Here is a 25,824-nt window from a genome sequence, read left to right as displayed (position 1 = left end):
ATTGCAGATGCAGTGTTTGAATAATGTCCTCCATGTTGCTGTTTACATACATAAACAGTCACATTTTATTTTCTCTCTTCACTTTTCTGGATAATCATCTCTACTGTGGGAAGGAAACAAACAGTGTAAACATAGAAAAGAAAAGAAAAATGAGGGATTAACTAAAGAATTTAAAGAGAAAGAAAAGAAGAATAATTTCAAAGGAGGCAAGGAAAAGTGAGGAAGGAACTAGAAAAGCATATATATGTAAAAGAAAAATGGACCAGAATCTGGGGTAAGAGAAAAAAAATGACAAGGGGAAATGTAGGAAAGGACAACAAAACAGAACTGACTGTAGAAGTCTGTGAAAGGGGAACTTCAAACACCCCAAGGTCTCAGCAGGTGATTTTTTTTCCCCACATTTTCACAAAGAAAGGAAGAAATTTACTTACAGTGTTGTCACAAAAGAAAAAGTACAAATATCTCAAAAATAACAAGCTGTCTTGGATTGTGTGGTAATTATAATAAATGTGGGAATGAACTCAGCTTTATTTCACCAATAGACATCTGCAATAATAAAAACAACAGCAGTAAACCAAGTATGATTTTAAGAGGAAGAGCTAATAAAGAATTATGATAAACAAAGTGTGAAATATTTTTGTTTCATTGTTTGATTTCTTGGAAATAATAGGACAGATTCCAAAGGTAAGAGAAAAATAAAAGATAAGAAGTTAGGAAAAATTGAATGTAAATATGGCTCTGAGAAGAAAACAAAGGGTAGAAGAGGATAAAGGATACAAGTTTAATCACCTACTAGAACATTTTTTAATTTATGAATTCATTCATTCATCTTAATCTAATCACAATATCACATCTGAATGCCTAAAGGTCAGAAATAGTTTAATTTCACCTCTCCTCCCTAAAAGGCAACTGAGAGATGATGATATAAATTCATTATTCCTGTTCACTAGTTCTCTCCGCTTTTAATGTGATAGCAAAACAAGCCATCTGATCTGCAGTGAGGCATTGCTGATGTAGTTCCCAAATTAACAAAATCCACTTTTGATATTACTGCCTTAGAAAGTATGTGGGAAGACCCTTGGGTGTTTACCTGTACTGCACAAGGATACCAGATAAAGTAGATGACATGGATTTGGGTATTTCCCCTTCTTAGCATTTTTAAAAGCCCTCAGAAATCACACTGTGGTGGTAAAAGCATTCTGACTTGTGCTGAGAAAATATTGTCTCTGTCTTTTCACACACAGACTGAGTACTAAAGAGTACTAAAGAGTGGACATGAACTCTTAAGGTGGAGATAAGCAATGTTTTAGGAATGAGACAACCCCCTCTGACCTGGAATTATTATGAATCTTTGACTTCCTAAGTGCCTAAATTATTTACCATCTTACCTTCTCTATATTTGATATTTCTTATGATCACTTATGTCAATATAGAATTCTTTGCAGTCATTCCAAAGGCAGAGATATAATGAAAATGAAATGAAAATTATGAACCATTCAGCTAAAAGATGGTATTACCTTGAAGATATACTAGCTAATAGTTTTTACACTCAAGGAAAGTAGTCAAGTCAAAAACAGCTGCACATTCTGAAAATGATTTGAATCATTTAAAATGAGTTTTTGTGTGTGCTTATTTCTTCATTTTTAATGTTTGTTTGTTTTGTTTTGTTTCATTTACTTTAATTTTTTTACTATAAACTTTAAGATATGTTTCCCTGAATGTTTTGTCTGTCAGTTCAACAGATACATTATTTATACAACTAACTAAGCTTCAATGACCTTCCATACAGATATCCTCAAACAAGAAACAAACAGGATAAGGAATATTGAGGGGAAGAGGAATTATCTTCAAGCACTTCATAACACTGAAGAAACTGTCCTTGTGATATTAATGAAAAGAAAGCTAAAAGAAATCCGTGATAAGGAAGAAAACAAACAGAGATGGAAGTAATCCCAGTTTATAATCCTTTTGTAAACTTTTTCAGAAGGTAAAACTTTTCCCTAGTCCTTGTGTGAGTGGGAAGTCTTATTTCAAGAAAAAAAGCTTGTACATCAGTCATTGATTCTATTTAACTTTTGAGATTAAACAATATTAATCAGAAAAAAAGTTATTGTCCTGATACTGTCAGATGGAAGTCAGGTGAAAGTCTTAATGACCACTGTTAGTAAACTGGCAATGGAAAAAATTAGAGCTTTAGTGGTTTTTTTACACACCTTTGTTCTGGGATCCCTGGAGCTGACTGATGAATGTATCTCTACAGGCACTAAAGAAATATATATTGGATGAGAGAGCACTTGGTTTTAATGCAGTCATTAGGAACTAACTACTTTTTTCATCTTTGTTACAATGATCTTGGTGTTGCCTACATTTCGTGTAACTTGCAAAGTTAAAGAAGTGGTACTAGGGAACTAAGTCTTATTTTCAATTTATAAATGCATTTGCTACACAAAGAAATCTCAACAAAAGTGTTCTCTCTCTGTTTTTTTATTTTGTTGTTATGAGACTTTTTTGATATATTTTTTTTTGTTTGTTTTAATTTGGTTTGGGTTTTGATTATATATTTGTAAATGCTCTAAAATAGTCATTACGTTGTCATCAAATAAACATTGATTAGACTTCTTTGCTAGGTGTGAATTTGTCAGGTGTGAACTAATTATAGATACAAGCCTGCTACAAATAGTGTAATATTTTCTCATAAAGCAATAATCGTAAGTCTTTTTTTCAAATGTAGCAAAAGAAGATGGTTAAATCTGCAGAGAATACAGATAATTATTTCAGGAAGTGAAAGGTATGAAAGGTTAAAATCAAAATATAATGACAAGATCAGAATATAAATGGGAAATGGCAGCTATTGTGGAAGAAAACATGAAAATAAATTGAAACCTGGGGAAAAGATGGAAAATGTAAGGACAAAACTGATATTTTATTTACTCTTTAATTCACCTAAAATTCTAATTTCCGCATCCATCTATACCACTCTATTTTGTGTATAACAAAACTGTCATCAATACAAGATAAGGACATCAAGTGCTTGACTTCTGTCCTCTCCCCTGGAAGCAATGATGGATATTTTATTAATCATCGCTCTTGCTTCATGTCTCTTCCTCCTGAAGCTGAGGAGACAGTGACAAAGCTAAGCAGAGGGTTTTGTTTTCATTCTTGGTTCTAATCCCTTTGTCTTTAGAATGTCACCAGAAATGAGTTTGGAGACCCTTACAGGGAAACAAATTGTACGGAAAAATGAATTTTACCGGGACATCCCGATCACATTAATAAATAATAGATAATGTCTCCTTTATTTCAGGAGGCTTTTTCTTTTTTTTTTTTTCCCCATGACAGGTTGAGAAAGAGAACAAAGAGTAGACACTGTGTGGCTTGTCTGATTTCGATCCATGATCATAGTGTGAGCAGAAAGAGCAGATGCCCTATCACTGTTCTGCAGTGGGGCTGTGCAGTGGCTTGACCATGGTGGCTTTCATCTGCTTCTCTGCAGAACTTCACAGGAAGGGCTCTCAAAGAACGTTTGGATCTCTGTTGTTGCAGCATGCACAGTAAGCTAAGGAAATATCATAATTCTGCACATTAATGGAGTTTGAATTTTATGATATACTGTACTGCACCTCCAAACATTATTTTGATGTTTTTTGTTGTTGTTGTTATTGTTGTTTCTGAGTGAGAGGGTGGTCTGGCAACAGAGCAGGTTCTCCAGAGGAGCAGTGGTCATGGCACCAAGCTTCCCAAGCATTTGGACAGTGCTCTCAGATATAGGGTTTGAATTTTGGGTAATCTTGGAAGGAGATAGCATTTGAAGTCCATGATTCTTTTGGATCCCTTCCCTTTAGTAAAAGCTAAAATTCAATGAGTTCTATGAGTTTAATCATCCACCTTCTCAATAAGCATTTCTTAGTCTTCTGTTTACACATGCCTCCTATTGGTAATAACATATGTTCTTGGTAAACAATATTTAAAATATCAGTTTAAAGTGTTATATTCACCATTTACTCGGCAATTTTAAACAGTGATTTCACCCCAAGACTAAGTGAATCACCCTCTTCATTAGTTTTGTAGATTGGACTGAAACTTTCACCATAGTGATTTGTAATCTAGCATTATCTCAATTCCTGCAGAGAGGATATGCATCTTAAAAACACTACAGCTGAGCAGAGAACATCGGAAGAATCACCTAACACATTATTGGATAAAACATAATGGAATTTGCTGAAGAATATATATCATCAGCCAGAAGTGAAACTTTTATAAACACAAGGTACTAAAAGAAAAGAACCTTAGAAAAGACTCACACCTACCCAAAGCAATAGCAAATTGTGTGACATATTTCTGATCAAAACAGTCAATTCAACAAGAAGATTTTCTGCTTTGGGCAGATAGGTTCATGTAAGTACAGCCATATACATTGTAATCAACAACTCACTAAAATACAAACATGAAACATTGAAAACAAACCTATATAAAATAGACTTTGAACAAAAGAATCAGTTTTAAGAAGAGACTTATCCATAAAGTTGCTATAAGTTATTTTGGAATCCTTACACAAATAAACCTGATTCAGAATATAATTACAATTACATTGATTGTCTACGTTTCTCCAGATTATCTTTTAATTAGTTTTGCATATATGAAAGCATATTTGTTCATATGTCACACTAGCTACGTCTTGTATAGCACTGGATCATCCAATTTTAAGCTTCTCATGTGGAAATTCCTTTAGCTGAGAACCAGTGTTTGAGTATTCTGTAAATTTTTACCTCTGTTTCAGTCCTGTTTTCTTTCATTCAAATGTATCATGAGTCCAGAAGTCTTGAACTGAGAATTTGAAATCATGTCTTGTACTTGATTTGCTAGTTCAGTACATTGTTTTCTTTCTGTTTATTCTTCTTATTCCTCTTTATTAAATTGAATTGTGAGAGAGCAATATTTGTATAGAAAAAAAAGAAAAAGAAAAAGATAAAAAGGCATGTTATTTCAGATGTTATGAAATGTTAGGGAGGTTTAGAAACAGAAATCCCTTGATGATTAACATATTTGACCAAGAACAAATTAGGTGAAACAATAAGTTCATAAGATCTTGATTCCATGTCTGTAACTTGAGCATGCTTTTCCTAAGCTGTAGTACAGGGCTTAGAGTTTCACATTTTCCAAATGACACATAAAATGTTGGCAAAGCATCCTGAATGCCAGTTTCAGCTTTGAATTAACTATGATCAGGATAATAGAGTGTATTGAAGGATATGCTCCAGTTACAACTAAAGATACTGCAACCTTCACAAAATCTTTGCTTTGAGAAGTTGACAAAGTCAAAAGAATTTGAGCTACAAAACTGGAAATATATAGGATCAGGAAAGAAATAATGGATTTGATAGCAATTAGGTGAACATCTATCAAAGGATCCCTGAAGCTATCTACATAACATTGCATTTTCTTAGTGTGTTTCCACAAAGAATTAATTAATAGTCCTGAAGTTATTATAGATAGTACCAGAGGAAAAAAGCAACCTGTAAAGTAAAGAAGAAGCAGATACAAATGTGAACTATCCCAGCCACTGATATGTGTTGTGCTATTGTCTCCACAGTTCCCCGTTGACCTGCAGAGGTAGGTGTTGGGTGTAATCCATAATAAGGGAAATGAAGTTACAGAAGAGATTAACAGTGATCCTAGAAGCAGCCATGGGATCATCGCAGTTATTCTGAGCTTGATTTGTAGCAACAACCATTGTGTGACATTGATTATTTTGACACAGTAGAGGACATAGAGCCAAGTACTGAACCACAAACTGGCATGGTTTACAAACATCCATATAGCACCAAAAGTTTTGTACACAGAAGCCAACTTAAACACATCTGTAAAGTAGAGACTGTGAATGTACATCATTACAGTCACCTGCAAAATAAATCTTGATGTGCTCAGGAAGATGAGGATCATATCAGCTGCAGATATTCTTTTGCTTTTGATCCAGTTAATGCTATTAACAGCAGTAATAAATCCATTTCCCATAAATCCAACAACAACTTCAACAGCAACAACGCACATTGAAACGATGAGAACTGGTGGTAACATCTTGTTGCTCTGGTCGCTTCTGCCTGTTTAACTTGTGGAGCTGTGCAAGAAGATGAGCAGACCACACAGTATATGACTAGCTCCCAGACTGCTCACTTTATATCTAAGAAGAAAAACACATCTGGAATTGATAGCAGAAAATGATTGCTGGGATTGTTCCTGAGTTTGCAAATTAGAGAAGGACTTAGCAATTAATTCTAACCTTTCACATACAAAAGATTTGCCTACATTTTTCATTAGGAATATGAGGTAGTCAGCTGTATTAACCTTCCAATTTTTATCCTATTATATTCCTACCTAGCATGACAGAAGGCTCTATGACTCCGTGGTTTGAATGTACCTGGCAATGTGGAAGGGATGTATCACACAACCCACCAGAGGCAGCAGCTTGTTAGGAGATAACAAGAGATTACTAATCCACAGACTCATTAATTCAATCTACAAAAGTAATCATAAAGCCATAGAATTATTTGAGTTGAAAAGCCCCTTAATTTTTATCTAGTCTAACTCCCTTGCAATTAACAGGGACATTTATAGCTAAATCAGGTAATGTTGGAACAGTAATATTGTGAAGAAATGCTTTCATGAATTATAGACTATGAAGGAATAAAGAAAGACTTTGACAACAGAGTAGGAAGCATCTGAAATCATCTGGCTACTGGAAAAGTACTTGAAGTTTTTAGACAATAAATTATTTATTGTTTTTTGAAGAGAAGTTTGTTCTGGAGTCCACTTCTCAACAAAATAAAATGACTCAACATGAAAGACAGACCAAGCTTCTAATCACAGTGAAATAAAACCTGCCAGCTGGATTTAATACTTGCCATTATGCCCAAGTTTCAAGTTTTTGATGAATTGTACAGCAGTGAAGTAGGTAATTTAAACTAGTGTAAGTACATATCTTCATCAATTTACTGAAATGAAAATCTTTTTATTTTTGTTTTCTGTCAGTACTTCAGTCATGTTGAATTTACACTAAAGCTTAGGTCCTACTTATCACAATAACAGAAAGGGAGGAGAGGCAAAGGGAGAGGAAAGAAGAGGAGAGGAGAGGAGAAGTGTAACTTGATCCTCTTTCATTTGTTTCTACTAGGAATGATTAACGATGAAAATGCATTGGAAAAGTCTGCCAAGGAAGTGATGGAGTCAACATCTCTGGAGGTTTTCAAGAATAGGCGTGACACTGAGGGATATGGTTTAGTGAACATGGTGGTGATGGAATAGTGGTTGGACTAGAAGATCTTGAAGGACTTTTCCAACCTTAATGATTCTATAATTCTATGAAAATAATGTTTTTTTTAACTGAAAAATTTAGAATTAACTAATACTGGGATTGTAAGCTTCCTTGATTATTCAATTTTATAGTGAGAATACATTAAAAAGTACTTAGCAAAAAAACAAATAGAGATCAAAATTTTAAAGACATTTAAATAATATCATGTCATTGGATACAATTTGTCTCCACAAAGACAAGCTGTAATTTGAGGGGAACAAATATTGGAAAGAAGATACTCTATGAAGGAAGAACATAAAGGACTTTCATAGCCCAGATAGGGCATTAATGCCCTTTTGTAGACTCACTTTTGAGCTACAGAATTCGCAGTCACGATCAGAGCAGGTTTGATTGGCAAAGAAAGCGCAGAAGACCATACAACATATCAGAGTTCCTTGATTTATCCTCTGGAAAAGCAGTTTTTATGAACGCATAAAGGCATCTGAGCCACAGAGTGAAGCAGGCACTAGTAATTCTTAAAAAGTTATAGAACAATATTAGCATGACACAAACACAAACAGTAAATTCTGGAGAGGAGAGTCAGAATTTACATGACTTTTCTTGCAAGATGAATCTCACCATATTCAGAGAAAGCAGGCAGGTTCAGTTCACTGGGTAACAGCTTTCCCCTTTTGATTCATGCATTCCAATTAACAACTGTAATAAATACTCTTTCTACAATCCCTACAATGATTTTAATTGTTGAAGTAGTTAGAGAGATTATTAAAGCACAGCGAACAGTTTTTGGCTCTTGTAAAACATTGCCTATTCTGCTCATTCAGAAATCCACAAAATACCAATTAACTGTTATCTGGTTAATCTTTCAGCCTTTTACTGTGTGCAAAAAGCATATGAACACGACACTAGAAGATTTATTCCTGGTATTGTTCAGGATGATGTGTATCTTGGAAATGTTTCTGATGAACCATCCAACTACAGTCAATGTTTCACAATTTTTAGTGAGAAGTAATTGTCTATAGCTGAATTGGGGATAGGAAAATTAGAATGTGTTTAACGGGACTGTCATTTTTGCATAATGTTTCTGGTATTTTTTGAAGTGAGAGCTTTGATTTTAGTGTGACAGGACAGTTGCTCAAACTATCACCAACCTTCCAAATGCTCACTAACCTCTCTACTTCCTAACAGAAATGCCTTTTGATGCTCTGCATCAATCTAAACCTTGATTAAATTTCAAAAATCTAAAGATTTCTAAAGTGATAGGTTGTCATGGTTTTATGATTTTTGGTTATCAATATTCCACATCATAACATCATGTAGTGCACATTTAAAAACCGTATTTCTAAGAGCACAGTCCAAACACTTCTTGAGCTCTAGCAGATTTGATGTCATGCTCCCTGCCTTGGGCAGCCTGTTCCACATTCACCATTCTCTGATGAAGATCTTTCTAACTCCACCCTGAATCTCCCCTGATGCAACTCCATGCCATTCTCTCAGGTCCTATCACTGTCACCAGAGAGCAGAGCTCAGGTACTAGATCTTCATTACATATGTTCACTTTTAAATAATGAGCTCTTAAGCAAATGAGCTTCTTATAATCCACAATGAACTGTACATAATATTTATAGCACTGGTTTAAGACACTGATGTACTTATTACTAATAGCAAAACGAATAATAATGATAATAAAAATAAGCGGAAAAGAATACTTCTTGTAGAAGATGAAGAAATAGTTTTGCAAAACTTGCAAAAAGTATACATATAAGTCATCTGGGTTTAGACACTTGCCCAGAAACTCAATATTCCTGGCTCTCTTAATGTAAATATGGTTAGTTGTGCTCATGACACTTTCTGAAAGTGTATCAAGGGTTCCTCAGATATTTACCAAGCTGTGGAAGGCTTGTGATCCTTAATAAAACATCCTGTATCTGTTAAACAACAGTAAATCACACTGCCATTTAACACCTCAATGACTTTATATTGCACAGAGAAATAATGCTGTGAAATACAACAAAAACACATGACAAAGGGTGATAAAGTCTATTACCACTAATTTGCAAGTTGTCATGCTGCCGTCATTGTTGACCTGGAGATAACATACTGTTAATTTCAGTAAGATACTATTTGGTTTTTTTTTGTTTTTTTTTTTTCAGAAGGTCAAAATGGAAGACTGATCAGATGCAGGTAGTGGAAGGAGTCCTTCAAAGTAAGGGTCAAAAAGATCGAGCAATGTCACACAGATGAAAAAAAGGAGTAACTAAAATTTTAAAATATACACCAGAAGAAAGGAAAAGGAGACTGAAATAAACTACTGGCTGTAATCAGTCGCTCTTTGCCATGATGGAAAAGAGTCTAATACAAGCATTAATTTACGCAATTAGTTTTTGTAAGGGATGAGTCAAGACAGCATTTGTAAAGATGAGTTTGTGCTTGATACCAAATAAAGTACGAAAAAATATGTGTTTACTTCCTGAGTAACTGGATACCACCTGCTTCACTCATTCGTATTCCCTCCTCTCATTCCCCTCTAGTTTGTGTTTTTACCTTCAACATATCAGCAATTGGTTTAATTCCCTTCAAAATCCACTTTTCCCAAGAGTCTTACTAAAACCTTGCCCTATATCACAGTGTAAGACACAATAGGACCACTCATGTATCCCCTATCTAAATTCAATTTACAAATGAAATAGCTGCTAGGCGATGCTTATGTCCTCTTATAACCCATATGCTTTCCTACCAGTAAGGAAGTTGGGAATGCATGTGAGGTTGGGAGGGTGTTGGGATGGCATAGATCCAGGACAGATGACTAAAGGGTTATTATATGCTATATGTTGTCATGTTAGTAGTAAAATCTGGGAACAGAAGGCTAAATTTTTGGAGTTACAGTTTTTGTCTTCCCAGGTAGCCATTATATAAGTTTAAACCATAGTTTTCCTGAAAATGGCTGAATAACTGCCTGCCATTGGGAAGGAGTGAATGAATTCCATGTTTTCCTTTTTGTTGTATGCATAGCTTTTTCTTTTCCTATTGAAGGATGAGAAGGGTCCCATAGTAAAAGAGTAAAAGGTGAGAAATAGGCTTACTTGGGTTACATAGTTTGATTCTGTACGTCACTGTTGAACTGTCTTTATCCCACCAGTGAGTTTTTCACTCTTATTCTTTCAATTTTTCTCCTATTCCACAATGGGGGAGTAAGCAAGTTCGACAGGTCTTAGCTGTTGTGGAACTAACCCACAGCAGATCCTCAGTTTTCACTTTCAATGACAAGGTTTTTTTGTTTTTTTGTTTGTTTGTTTGTTTTTGCTCTTATTGAAATGAATATTGACTTCTTTGAATGAATGAATGATTTCAAATTCTTAGTTTGTCATCATCATGGAGTTTTCCCTTGCAAGATGATGAAAACTTGAAAAAATTCCAATGATCATATACAACATCTAGAAGAAAATGTTTAATTACATTAGTCAAAACATGCGAAGGATGCAATGACATTTTGAGCTTTGAAAAAGCCAATACAGAATCATCAGGAGAATTACAACCTAAAATTTATTTCTTGTTAAGCAAGGGAAGAAAGGATGAAGAGAAATCCTTTGTTGACTTGTGCTCAATATTCCCCTTTTTAGGCTACCAGTAATTAAGTTAAAGGTTAAATGTCTCAATCACAGGATACAATAAGTAAGTTACAATAAGTAATAAGTAAGCCCCAAACTACTTTCTAGAGACATAATAAACCTTTTTTTCCCAAAACTGTGGAATTGTTAAGGTTGGAATAGTCCACTGAGATCATCTCGTGCAGCCATGAACCCATTCCCACCATGTCCACTAAACCATGCCCTTTAGTACAATGGTTCTAGAAAGAACACACAATTTAAGAAACAGTTTTGCAGCCCATTTGCAGAGAAGAGGGTGCTGATGATCTTGCACACAGAAACATTCATTCACTGTTTTTCACAAACACATTACAAGATATTTTCTACATATCTTAGCGTCAATATTTTCTAATATGTACTTTCCAGGAGTCTATGGTTGATGTTCTTTTGTAGACCTCCACCAGCTCCCAGGTCTCTGTCAAGTTCTGTGGTATATCTGGCAGCCCTCTTCTGATGCCTAAAAAGTCCCATGGCCAGTGACACTAGATAACTATGTTTGGCCAATAAAAGACATTTCAGCACCCAGAAATAAATCACTTTCATTTTGTCACTGACTATGTTTGAACCCAGATGGACTGAGAAATCAGGAATTAGAAGATCTAAAACAACAACAAAAACCCAGAAAAAAACAAAAACAAAAACATAAGAAATCCTCTCATGTAATCTGCATTAATTAATGGAGGAACAAAGCTTAACCACGTTTTTTTTTTTGTTTCTTTCTTAGACTTCTTTTTCATAATATTGTTTTTAAGATGTAATACACATCTTCAGAAATCTGTCCTCTGTTTTCAAATGTATGTGGAGTATAAATTTATCTCATGACAATATGATTTAAACCATTAATACCGGAAGATCAAAATCATCCTGGGCTGCATCAAAAGAGCTGTAGCCAGAAGGGGTGAGAAGTAATTCCCCCTTTCTACTCTGCCCTTGTGAGGTCCCATCTGGGGTACTGTGTCCAGGTCCGGGGCCCCCAGCACAAGAAAGGTCTGGAACCATTGGAGTGTGTCTAGAGAAGGGCCATGAAGATGCTCAGAGGGATGAAGCACCTCTCCTTTGAAAAGAATGTTTGAGTGAACTGGACTTATTTAGCCAGGAGAACAGGTTCCCTGGAGACTTCATTACAGCCTTCCAGTATTTGAAGGGAGCTTACAAGCAGGAAGTGTAGTAACTTTTTACATGGTGTAATAGTGATTAGACAAAGAGGAATGGCTTTCAAGTAAAAGAGGGAGATTTAGAGAAAAAATTTTACTCGACTGGCGAGGCACTGGAACAGGCTGCCCGAGAAGCTGTGAATACTCTATTCTTAGAGGCATTTAAGGCCAAGATGGATGGGGCCCTGGGCAGCCTGACCTGGTGGGTGGCAACCAGTCAGGGGGTTTGGATCTTGATGATCTTTCAGGTCTCTTCCAGCCTAAGTCATTCTATGATTCTATGATTCTGTGATTCTGTGATTTAATAATATATCATTTTCATTTAAAAAATGATCTTTGTAGTTTTTTTATGGAATTCTTCTATACTATTTGTAAGCAATACTTGAAATTCAATAAATTAGGATCTCTGTCTTTCCTGTTGCAATGAAACCATCAAATGAAACAGTGAGAACAATTTTACACAGTGATCCCATTAAGATTGTATTGTCAAAGTCATCGCACTGGTAATTTTAAATATGTAGCTTTTTAATTATCAAATTTTAAGTGCTCACTTTTGTCACCTGTATATTTTTCAAACCTATGTGCCTTTTAATGCATGAAGAGCATATAAGTATTGCAACCATAATACCATTTGCAGGTCCCCATTATTTCAGTACTGTTAGTATCAGCCTTGCAGGTACATAATTCTGGATCCGCTTATGTTTGTATAACTACTGTGCCATTTTGACAGACGACTGCAATGCAAATCCCTTTGTCAATACTCCAACCACCTGTGATGCAAATTTAGATTAATCCTGATTTTCACTGCTTACTTACACTTTTTCGGTAACATAAGCGACACATGTCACAGCAAATCCTACTCACCTTGAAAGTCTGCAATATATTTGACACTGTTCCTAGGAGATAGAAAATGTTATCTGTTCGGAAAGATCTCTCCATATGTCTATTCATAATCTTTATAAATAGAGGAAAAGCCTGTAGTTTGACAACTTTTTCCCAATATAATGTATTTAAGTAAAAGTGTCTGTAGAGTTCCAAAGTCCTGGCTTTTTAAGTCCAGGTTCCCAACCATGAAGAAAATTAATGAAAAATCTACAGTTCAATGTCTCATTTATTTTGCAGTAACTCAGTATTAAATGGGTGCAGGCATAGCTTGGGTAGACAGTGCAATGAAATCCATTACTGACATGCCTGACTCCATATATTACTTCTCAATATCCTATCAGCTCTTTAACTTTGCATTAATGAAATCTTACTTGCTGTGATTACTACATCAAGGAGGGAATGATGCATGAAATAAAAAAAACTGTCAAATCTTGAGAAAATGCTCAAGACAATGACACATGCCTGCTTGCTCTCTGCAATGGAATGATATTCTTCTCAAGTGGGAAGCATTGAGACAAATCATAGAATCATAGAATCACTAAGGTTGCAAAGACGACAGAGATCATCTAGTCCAACCATCAACCCATCCCCACCATGCCTACTAAACCATGTTCCTCAGTGCTACATATCGATGTTTCTTGAAAGTTTTCAGGGGCAGTGACTCCACCAGCAACCTGGGCAGCCTCTTCCAATACTCCTACCAGTCTTTCAGAGAATAAATTGTTCTTAATTTCCAACCTGAATGATGGTCACTATGAGGGATGGATATTAAGCACACTCGGAATAATAGAAAAAGAAAAAAAGTTATGCAGTTTTTCCTATGATTTAAGTTAAAATAAAAGGAACATAAGGCCAGTTCATCCTGGTTTGAATTTCTAGAAAGGGAATATTCTGGGACAGTTGAAGGCAGGCTTTCATAAAATGAAGTACCCACTAAATTCCTTCATGCGATAAAGACAAAAAATTGTGGAATTATGCAATATCAGTTTCATGGAATAGGTTTCAACTAAGGTTGAAAAATTTACTGTATTTTCTAGTGCAGTAAATAGGTGGCATCAAATGAAACGAGTTAAAAGAAAACAAAAGGTGATATTTCACATAACACATAGAAAGTTACAGAAATCCTTGTCAGAAGACACCACCAGTGCTAAAAGTCTGAATGGTTTCAAAGGGTTAATTTAGATGCCCATTGGAAAGAAATCAATTGGTTCTTACTTAAATGCATAAAACTCATTTCTGGTTCACAAAGTCCCTAAACTATGAAAGTTTATTGCCTGGGAGAACAGCAGGAGAAAATATCATGTGTGTTTATCCAATCTATGTAACCTCCCAAAGCACCTATTCTCTGTTTCTGACAAGGAAGTCACTGGAAGTCACTGCACAGATGGACCTTTTTTTCTACCTAGTGTGAATGAATTAATGTTAGTGAGTTACGATACATTACGAGGTCTCTCTGTTTAGTATGTTTTATGAACAACAGTAATTCTCTCATGGTTTTGAATATGTCCAGCCACAAAATACAGCCCCATGCCACAGCTATAATTATTTGTAGTAGTAATGTACCTGGATCCCAAAAAAGAACTGAATCCCGTTGTGCCAAAGGTTGTAAATACATGCACAGCCAAAAGAGCAGTTTTGTCCCCAAGTAATGTAATTTCCAATCAAAATTATATTTGGATACAGAAAGACCTCCCAAAAAGAAAAAAAGAAGACTATGCAGAGGAAAACTACCTAGGGGAGTTGGTCAACACTGGACTGAACTTGACTGAGCAGCAGTGTGTCCTGGTGATCCAAGAAGGCCAATGGCATCCTGGATGGTATCAGAAATAGTGCAGCCAACAGGAGCAGGGAAGTGATGTTCTCCCTGTACTCTGAGTCTGAGTACTCTGAGTACTCTGTACTCTGCTCTGGTAAGGCTGCACCTCAAGAGCTGTGTTCCATATTGCCTTCTACAACTACCTGAAAGGAGGTTGTGGTAAAGTGGGGGTCTCTCAAGTAACTAGAAATAGAACTGGAGGGAATGGCCTCAGGTTGTGCCAGGAGAGGTTCAGGTTGGATATTAGGAAACAATTATTTGCAGAAAGAGTGATAGCGTACTGAAAGATACCTTCTAGGGATATGGTTGATATGGTCCCTGGAGATTTCTAAGAACCATGTAAATGTAACACTGAGGGACATGGTTTAGTGGGCATGGTGAGTATGGATTGAAGGTTGGATTAGATAATCTGGGAGGGTCTTTTCCATCATAATAATTCTATGATTCTGCAATTTTGCTGGTTTAGTAGGATTCATATTGATATTTCTTTTCACAACTCTTTACTTCTTGTAATAAAGGAGAAGCCCAAATTCTCATTCTTTTGTATCACTTTTACCTGACTAATACAGTAAAATACAGTGGAATTTTTCTTGTTTTACCGTGTTGTAGAAATGAGAATAAGGATCGTTATTTCAGAAATAACAACTAGTTACTCAGTTCACTCCCACTTTCAAATACATGCTATAACTCTTTTTATTGCAGATTTTTTTTTCCTTGAGTTGGATTCTGCTTCTATTTCCAATTATGTTCAAATATTTTGTATTTAACTTTACTATGTGTCTCTGACTCAATCCAAAACCATGACATTTGGCCTTCCCAAGAAGAAGCAGAACACTTAAAAAACCTTTCCATGATCTGTACTACAGATTTACTTGCAGTCAACATCAAATTTTCAACATTATTTTGCTTTCAGATGAGGAGAAAGGAGGAAACACCCTAAAAATACTGACAATCTAGAATATCAAAAAATAATGATTAGTTTTAATGAAAAGAATATAACATGGACATGTCTGATTTTCAAGATCTATTCAGTGAACATAGGTGATATATGAATGATTTATTAGTTTAAAGTGGAATAAGAGCATATTTCAGTGACAGAGGAAAGCGTAATATGTCCGCATGGCAGAGAATGTGCCACCCTGCTCCCACCAGCTGCTGCTGGTTTGCTTCTGCCAGATCTTGTGCCCAGTGATCTCCATCACAAGTTTTTTTTTGCTTCCCTGAACTGACAGAAAACTAGCAAACCAGCACAAGTAAATGGTATTTTGCATGCACAGCAAATCAGCTCAGCTCAGTGAAAGCAGGAAGATGATCTCTGGAGGTAGTTCCCATATGGGGCAGGTGGAAGCAGAGTTATGGGATCTAGGAGGAGAGAGGACAAAATCACAGAATCATAGAATCATAAATTAATTAAGGTTGGAAAAGATCTCTAAGATCATCTATTCCAACTATTCACCTACCACCAATATTACCGACATCCTTTAGTACAACATCTACATATTTCTTGAATGCTCTGTAAGGTTGTTCTGGATAAAATGGGTCTTTTCTGGCAAAATACTAGACTACATTGGCTGTGCCATACAAATAAAAACAAAAGCATTATTATACCAGATTGTAAGATAATCCTCATGGCATTTCTTTAGAAAAAAATCATACACTTAATAACTATTTTATCTTAGGTTCCCATGGGGTCCAGAGAAGTACTCTGGTATAGATCCAGTTCAGTCAAAGCCACCACGTCATTTTTGGTTATTTTGCTTTATGGCAAATCAGGTCTACTAAGCAGCTTAGGATAATATATTCATATATATTAGGCTAATATATTCATATATTCACATTTCAGATGAATTAAAAATAAATTATTCCTGTTTATAATCTTTAAAATTCTGTTAAGTCAGCAATCTCATATGCTAGATTCTTCTTTTAGCTATTCTACCATCAAAATTTGTCAAATAAAGAGTGCAATCTTATTTATACATTTATAAAACCAGATGTTTCACCAATTCAGTACCTGGATACTGGTTATTGTTTAATGCAATGCAGACATTATGTATCAGACATTATGGAAATACTTATGGAAATGTTTCCCCTTTTCTTCCTGTTACTCTTAAACAGATGTGAAGTGATTTAAGGGGTAACTTCACTCTGCGTACTGCGCTGAGGTTTGAATCTACTCAAAATTAATGGACTGAGCACTTCTAAACTTGTTTTGTGAAAGCTTAACTGCATTTCCAATGTCAGCTACAATTGTCACAAACCCAGAGGACTATTTGAAACTCATACAACCAGACCATTATATACATTTTTCCCCTTTCTCCACCTCAATAACAGAAGTGATTCCATCGTATCTTCTTTGCTCAGGAAGAACTCATGTCTGACTATATCATAGCTGGCATCTCTGATCGAATCACAGCAGCCACGTTCTCCTTTATTCCCTTCTTCCACTCCTCTCTCTCTGTCTTTGAATTTTCAATCTGATGACTAACAGCAACAAAACTTGATTTCTCATTCTGCTGTGCTTCGCCAGACTGCCTTGTTATTTTAAAGCCTCTCCTCCATATGGTGCCACACTGTAGTCCCAATATTTCAGTCTTCAACGGGAGCATCCATCCAGTAATCCGATATCACGTTGCCCTCTAGTGGCAACTACTTAGCTACTCTTGCTTCACTCCATACAGCTCTTACATGTTTTAATTTCTTTTCCTTCTGCATTTCCAGTTGGTTTGTGCTGTTTCATTATTTATTATAGAGAGATGATAGATAGATAGATAGATAGATAGATAGATAGATAGATAGATGATAGATAGATAGATAGATAGATAGATAGATAGATAGATACTAAAGGTGTTCATAAACTACCAGACACTAGAGGCAGAAAGCAGGAGGGAGTAGATGAATGCATCACTTGCAACTGCTGAAAGACTCACCGGGAATGCATTAGACTTGTGGCTTTACTTGAACAATAGAATAACAGAACCACAGAGATTGGAAAAGATGACTGAGATCATCCAGGCTAACCATCAACTCATCACCACCATGCTAACTATATCATATCCCTCAGCGCCACATCTCTTGATTCTTGAAGACCTCCAGGGACAAGGATTTCACCACCTCCCTGGGCAGTCTGTTCCAATGCCTCATTCAACTACTCATTCTGAGAATAAATTTTTCCTAATGTCCAACCTGGATCTCCCGTGGAGCAACTTGAGGCCATTACCTCTCCTCACCACATCTCTAGATATATACCTCTCCATCACAACCTCCTTTCAAGCAGTTGTAGAGAGTCATAAGGTCTCCACTAAACTTTCTCTTCTCGAGAATGAAAATAGCAGTTTCCTCAGCCACTTCCCGTAAAAACTGTGCTCCAAACCCTTCACAGTTTAATTTCTCTATTCTGGACAAAATCCAGAGCCTTGTTGTCTTTCTTGTAGTGATGGCCCCAAAACTGAACACAGTACTCGAGATACAGCATCACCAGAGCAGAGTACAGGGGAATAATCACCCCTCTGTTCCTGCAGGCTGCACTATTTATGATAGAAGGTAGGATGCCATTGGTCTTCTTGGCTACCTGTCAACTAAAACCCCATATGCTTTTCCTCTGTGCAGCTTTTTAGCCATTCTGCCCCATGCCTGTACTGATGCATGAGATTGTCGTGACCCAAGTGCAGAACTCAGCACTTAGTCTTGTTAGACCACATACAATTGGTCTCAGCTCATTGATCCAGTCTATCCAGTTCATTTGAGTTCATCCAGAGCATTTATTCATCTGAATATTCATATAATTGGCCTTTTTGAAAGTGCAAAGATATATCCTATGTACATGGGACATGCTGTGACAGTTTCTAATCACTACTCTTTCCACATGAAGAAATAATTACAATTTTTCTCTAAGATGAGCATCTCAGTTGTTTCATTCACTCAGTGATCCAATACAGCATAATTTTCAACATTAAGGTAATTGCCTTTGGTTTTGTTTTGTTTAATTTATTTTCCAAAGACACTAAAGCCCAGTCTGACTTCCAGAAGCCACGCTATCAGTGCATTCATTCTGTCTGGACTACACAATCCCTTTGAAAACTAGTTATACGGAAGCTGAGCAGACTCCAGATCTGACAAACATGATGGGAAAGCCCAGGTAATTAACTAAATATGTTTTTATTATCATAAGTGACTATTAAACACCCCCAAAACAGAGTCCACGCTATAAAAACACTATAAAAGCTTTTTCATTCTCTTTGATTAATACTACTGCTACAAATATAGCAGCATTATATATTTATTCCAAACGGTACCATTCATTTAACAGGATAATATCTATTCTACCTTGGCTTGAACTCACTGTTTTCCTTCTCTTCTGCAATCTTTTTTCAGACTCAGTGCAATTTTAAAGTGCTTCATAAATTATCAGGCCAGTGTGAGCATTACCAGAAATTAGTATACATGTTAACATGCCAATCCCATACTAATGAGGAATCAAAATGATGGACAGCACATAAATTTCCAAATACTGAATAAAGTGGTGAATGAGGTGCCCCCAGATTCTCAGGAATAGGCTCTGGACCTTTTCATATGACCTAAAAGGCAAAAAATATATATAAATAAGTATATATATATATATATATAATGAATTAAAAAGTCAGATTTCTTATTATCTGATTGTTTTGATATTCTGAGGGAAAATGATAGATATACTATCCAGTAAGTACTTTGTAGGACTCTGGAAGACTTGCTTGCATGTACTATTAAGCTGAAGACACCATCTGATACAAATGGGTAGTATCCATTTCTGTCACCAGAGGACAAGGAAAAGCTCCTTTGCACACGTGTCCTTGAAATATGTTTACAGTGTGTTCGTTAAGCAAAGTTTGCCCAGAATATAGAATGAGTTCATACACAGCCTTTCTGCTCCTTTCTACTTGTCTTCATTACGGTGCTAACATCACCTCTCAGTAATCCAATCAGCCTTCTGGTTTCAGAAATCTAATAAGCTACTCTAATGTTTCTAAGATAAAAGGTACTAATTGCAGCACTGATAAAGATATGTAACTGAAAACAACAAAAGCAGCTGCTAATTTCTGAGTCTGATGGCGAGCTTCATGCCATTATTTTCTCCATGGTGACACTTCCTGCTGCTCCTGAAGGAGGTGCCACATGGAGTGGCCTAAGATACTATCAGAGAATGGCACCGCTCCACATGGATCTGACCAGACAACTTGTTCTGTATTTTGCAATCAACAGACCATCTTTCTTGGAAGAAAACTGGATAGTGCCTACAGCAGGGAAACAAAACAGTGCCAGACTCCTTCCTGGAAGGCAGAAAAACATTTTCACAAACATAGGAATTAATATGGAGGTTTTGTAGAACTGGAACTTAGGCTGATTTGTTTTCCCAAACAGATTCATCCATCTTTAATCAGCAACGCCAGCTGTCCCTGCTGGGAAAGTCTGCATCTCTTTTTCTGCTTGTCCCCGGCTGTGCTGAGCCAGCATTTCCAAAAGTAATTACCTCACCAAAGTGCAGTTGAACACACAGAAATACTACAAATTGCTAATTTGGTGCCAGCTACGCTGATTCACCAAGCTGAAAGTGCAGGTTCAGCTCAACAAAAGTCACAAAAGAACTTCAGCAAGGACAGGTTGCTTCGCAGCTGGATGGGAAGGGATGACTGGCTGCTGATGGAATACAGATCCAAGGCATTGTCTCAAGCTGCACATTTGAGAAGTGCTATATAAAAGAGAGCAAGCCTTGCATATGCATGTGTGTGTACACCAAGAGAATGATAGCTAGATAGCTATGGTTAGCAGGGTCATGTGGAATAGACTAAGCAGCTGAACAACAAATGCATTTCTTTACTTCAAAGTACTTTTAGTGGCAATGCTCTAACATTTCATGTTCCTGAGATAAACTGATTTGCTGTCAGCAGTCTTGATTTTTATATTCTAAAGTTGTGATTATAGTAGAGTAAGAAAGTAGTTCACGATGCTAAAATCAAATTACAGTATAAACAAATGGTTTGTAATCATGAAATTGAAATACTGTCTCCTTTTGGCAACACCTTACCATTACTAGATGTCACCCTTTGCTATAAAGTTGCAAGTCTTCCATTGTAAGTGATAAAAATATAAGCCCACTCACAGTGACTTCACAGCTACTCCTCTGTTATTCATCTTGAATATTAAAATAAACATAGTCCATAGGTGAAGTACTATTGATGTGTAGTCTTTGCCTAACATGCTAAGATACACTGCCTTTCATCTTGAAGGATCTCATAGTGCAGTACTGTCTATTATGGAAATTGCTTATTCTCCACTGAAACTCAACTGTCACTGAGAAAAAATAGCATTAGTTAATTCATTCTACCCATAGCTCTGTGTGAGCCACATGAAGATATTCTAATCTTGTCTTTTATCAGTGCTGTCTGTACATCATTATTTTTTTAAGATTGAGCTTTGTAAGCACTAATTCCTTATGCAAAATCTCATAACCTTAGAGTGAGTTATTCTGTATTTCTTATTACTAGCATCTTTCCAGCATTTAAATATGGTCAATAATTGCAGACTGTGGCTTGACAGTCTATCTAAAGCGATGAAAGGGGAGTACAATAGTAAAAGGAATCTCTGTCATTAACACATTTGTACAGTTTTGCTTTTGCATTCATTTTGTCCATTAAATTAATATTGAAGTCTGTTTAGTTGAATACCTCCATAATAATATTCAAGAGTCTTCTGGGAGCAGTCCTGCAGTGAAAATGCTCTGGAGCCATTCCAGTTATACAATAGCTGACAGCCAGTTTATCCAATCCTTTGCATCTGCATGGTGGGATTTACGTATCTATAAAATGAGCATATTACTCTACAAAATCATTTTGTCTAGGTGAAACAACTAAATAAGCTGAAAAAAAAACCCAAAACCCAAAGTCTATTGAGCGTCCCAACTTATTGCAATTCATTAATATGCATTTATATGCATTAATGCATATAAAGGCAATTTTGCTTTCATCTGACTTCAAAGAATATCATTAATCTCAATATCATTAATCTCAATGGGAAATTGGCAGTATTGCCAATGAGGTTTATAGGGCCACAGAAGGGATGTATGTTGAACCAAATTCTGTCTCAGAAACATGATAGTACCATCTACACTTCTTTCTATTGTGTAAGCACGATCTGTGTAGTTATTATCACCTCACAGAGTCTCATGTTCCACATTGTGAAATTTGCATGAAAACAACAGCTGTCCAACAACAGTAATTGCAAGAAAGTACTGGGGTTAAAATAGGCAACTATGAATTCTCCTGGGTAAAATTGGCAAATTCATCAGAATTAGTTTCTGCATGACCAGATGAGATAGTATCATACTATGAGCATGTGGATCCTCCAAGTACTATAAAAGTTAACATTAATTAAAATGCTTATTTTCCATCTGTACTTTGGAATCCATTTCTATCCAGTCTGCTCTATGTGTGCATTCCTGCAGAAACTTTGCAATCCGGGCATTTCTGTTAAGATTTCCTTTTCAGTGGAAGAATGGCACAGTCAGGAACAGAGGAGAGAGAACCAAACCATAACTATGTTTGCCACTTTTCATGCCTCCAAACAAATTATCTGGAGAATCACAGAATGGCCAGGGTTGGAAGGGACCTCAAGGATCATGAATCTCCAACCCCCCTGCCACATGTAGGGCTACCAACCTCCACATTCAATACTGAACCATTTTCCCTCGTCCTGCAGTTGTCAACCCTTTCAAAGAGTTGATTCCCCTCCTGTTTGTAGACTCCTTTATCTCAAGAACCATTGAACTCTTGGCAGTGACCATTGAGATTGCTTTGTGCATATGATCTGCCATCAGAGGAAACCATCCTTGGCATTCCCAGAAGAGTAAGAACAGGGACAGAGAAAAAAGGTGCATACAAACAGACCCTTGAAGCCATTCCCTATTGCTCTGCATTTGTGGTAATATCTTAAAGAAAAAGACAGATGTGGCCAGATAAGCCTGGATTTCTTTCATCACACCGTTAGTACATAATTATTTGTTAAAATTTGCACAACTTATAATACTTACATGCTTATAATTTCTGAGTTTTCTAGTGGGGCAGGATTTAAACATAACGTTAAAATATAATGCATTGAGCAGGATGTTGGAAGATGAAGGATGCAAGTGGCAGCAGCTCAAAATGGGCATTTAATAGCAACTACAAAAATTTGGACTGTTACATCTGCTAATCCTTTTATACTACATTCTGCATCTGCTATTGTTTCATGATGCATACTGAATAATCTATCCCTTTCTCTCAATGTTTTTCTCATTATAATTTTATTTTATATTACATTACATATACTACATTTCCTATTTTCTAATACTGCAAAATCATTTCAATAATAATTTTCAGAGAGTTCAATGGTCCAGACCACCCTGAGCACCAACACCTGTACTCCCTATTTGAGCCTAAATTCAAGTCGTCACCTTTCCTTGTTGGAATAATTGGAGTATTCCAAAAAAAAAAAAAAAACAATGAATCCTTGTATGTTCCTGGTATGGCCATTGGAATGACAGATACGATGAGTGCATGTGACCATAAGTGCCAGGCTACTCCTTCTGGCAGAGAAACACATCTGGAGGCTACTCTTGATTGGAATCCATACTTGTAGCAGTTCTTGTGACCTGCAGAGGCTACAAGTATTGCTGCAGGAGTCTACATATGATGTCAAGGCTATTCTGGATAAACTGCAAACAATACTTAAGGTACAGTAGTGAAGTTGGATGCAATACAAGTGTTGCACAAAAACAGCACCTGAAAAAAGATATTCAGATGACTGACTAAACTTGATATTACTTTTTTCATCTAAATCTTAGTAGCTAAGTATGTGCATACTACTAGAGGTAAGACAAATCAGGTCAGGTCTCTATCACTGGAAGAGCAGTATCACAAGGTGCTCAAGTGAATCTTGCCCTTCTGGAACTGCTGTACTTCTTGACACATAAACAATATAACAGAATGTTGGTCTGACGGCTCTCACACAATGTCACATGAAGCAGTTTGCATCAAACAGCCAGACCTCCACCAAGCACATTTGGTCAGTGCCTTTTTAAACTGGAAATAAACAAACAAACAAACAAACAAATAAATAAATGTATATTAATTCTCAAAACACTTTAAAAGCCCCTACAATCAGTAGCACTTCTGTCTCCGACTGAAATTTAATAAACAAAATTTCTTTAAAACCCATCCCAACTAAAATCTTTTATTTCAGAATTTTCTAATCCTTCCTGTTTCACATAGTCCTGATTTCTCATACATTTTCATTGTTCCTCTCTAGTACAATAAAAAATGTGATAGTTAAGATCTCTTGCTAACTCAGCAGCCAGTCTGTAATTTCAGTGAGCCTTATGCATCTGTCTCCTAGGGCTCAAACTAATTTATCTTTCACTCAGCATCGAGGGGAAAAAACCCAGACCAAGTGAGCACAATCAATCCCAATAAAAGTCTTTATCATTATCATTATTTTATCATTGTTTACTTCAGGCAGCTAGCACTTGAACCACTGCTATGATCCTTGATGCCAAAGGCTGACACAGCTCTAGCAAGCACCAAGATGCTCAGTATCTGTGCCAGCTATGAATGATACATGTACAAAGAGTAAGGTTTACTGTGAGCAATGTTAAAGAAGGTTTTGATCATCTGATCAAAGAGTGCTGTAAATCAACTTGCACTTTAATGTAGTGAATACAAAGTTTTGTTCTTTCACAAATGGAATTGACTTGCTTTATGTAGGGCAAAGCTGTTTATAACACACACTGCACTGTTTGAATTGCCATTTTGCACTCTGTGTTGGGATGTTTTAAAACAGTGAAAAAAAAACACTTGAAAATTTAAATACATTTTAAAAAAACATTTGAAGTAGGAGCGATCTATCTGTTGTAGATGCTTAGACAGCAATAAAAAGTATGTATTTCTTCAAGTAAATCATTAAGTTTTGTATTTAATAGGATATATTTTCTCACTGACCTTGAACTGAGATTTTGAATTTTTTGCACACTGTGGCTTCTACAACTCAGATAGAAGTCCATTTATTCACCTCAAGATTTCTAAGAAAAGTGCATCTTGCCTCCGCTGATAATCTAGGTCAAGGCAAATGTTGTTTTCTGTGGTAGACTTCTTAGACGTTTTTGCAGGAATTTGATACTACAAATGCCTCTCCATGTTGACTACAGGAGGAGTTTATAGTGACCAGCATAAAGAAAGCTGCCACAAAGTGCATGATCTTGGCTTTTAATATAGCCAGGTGCGATGAGTATCAAAGAATGAGAGATGGTACTCTCCTGGAGTTGATAGTGCTCTGCTCTGGGTTGCCTAGGACTAACTACCAGAGTCTTCTATTTCTTTAGTGCAGCGTTTAGCATGGGACAATTCACCTATGCACTTGCAGAGGAATTTAATATTGAAGAAGACCTACACATCCAAGTTTTTAATATCAATTATAATGCTCAGAGTGCTGTGTTTGCAAAGAGAGGTTGAGGGAGCTGGGCTTGTCCAACCTGGAGAAGTCTCTGACGAGACCTTGTTGTGATCCTTCAGTATTTCAAAGAAGCTTGTAAACAGGAGAGGAACAGACTTCTGACACAGTCTAATAGAGATAGATGAGAGGGAATGGATTTAAACTAAAAGAGTGGAAATTTAGATTAGCTATTAGGAGGAGACTCTTTACTCAGAGAGTGATGAGGTGTGGCATAGACTGCCCAGAGATATTGTGGAGACCCCATCCCAAGAGGAGCTCAAGACCAGTTTGGATGGGGCCCTGGGCAGCCTGATCTGAAGCAGGGCAGCAAGCCCATGGAGGGGACTGGAACTTGCTGGTCTTTAAGGTCCCTTCCAACCCAAGCTCTATGATTTTATGATACCTATAATGAATAATAAGCTAAAGTCTAAACGTGATGCCTAATGGTCACGTGTGTCCTGCTTGTCTCATCTGATTTGAATCCTAATACAAATCCTAATACAAAACAAAACGCAGTCA

General features: G+C 36.4%; 1 protein-coding gene and 1 long non-coding RNA gene across 3 annotated transcripts in view; both read right to left on the bottom strand.

The window, feature by feature from the left end:
* Nucleotides 1-25,824, bottom strand: part of LOC146545836 (uncharacterized) — a 503,527-nt gene that overhangs the window by 346,814 nt on the left and 130,889 nt on the right. The gene's annotated exons all lie outside the window — the stretch shown is intronic.
* On the bottom strand, nt 5,140-6,075 carry LOC104909416 (taste receptor type 2 member 40-like). The gene has a single exon (XM_010706222.2). The coding sequence runs from the start codon at nt 6,073-6,075 to the stop codon at nt 5,140-5,142; it is 936 nt and encodes a 311-aa protein (XP_010704524.1).

This window comes from Meleagris gallopavo, chromosome 1 (genome assembly GCF_905368555.1).
Source record: "Meleagris gallopavo chromosome 1, MGAL_WU_HG_1.1, whole genome shotgun sequence".
NCBI classification, from domain to species: domain Eukaryota; kingdom Metazoa; phylum Chordata; class Aves; order Galliformes; family Phasianidae; genus Meleagris; species Meleagris gallopavo.
This window is presented reverse-complemented; position numbering and strand designations above follow the sequence as displayed.

Excerpts from the sequence above, each read along its gene's own strand:
- LOC104909416 (XM_010706222.2), bottom strand. The coding sequence starts at position 6,075 with ATGTTACCACCAGTTCTCATCGTTTCAATGTGCGTTGTTGCTGTTGAA.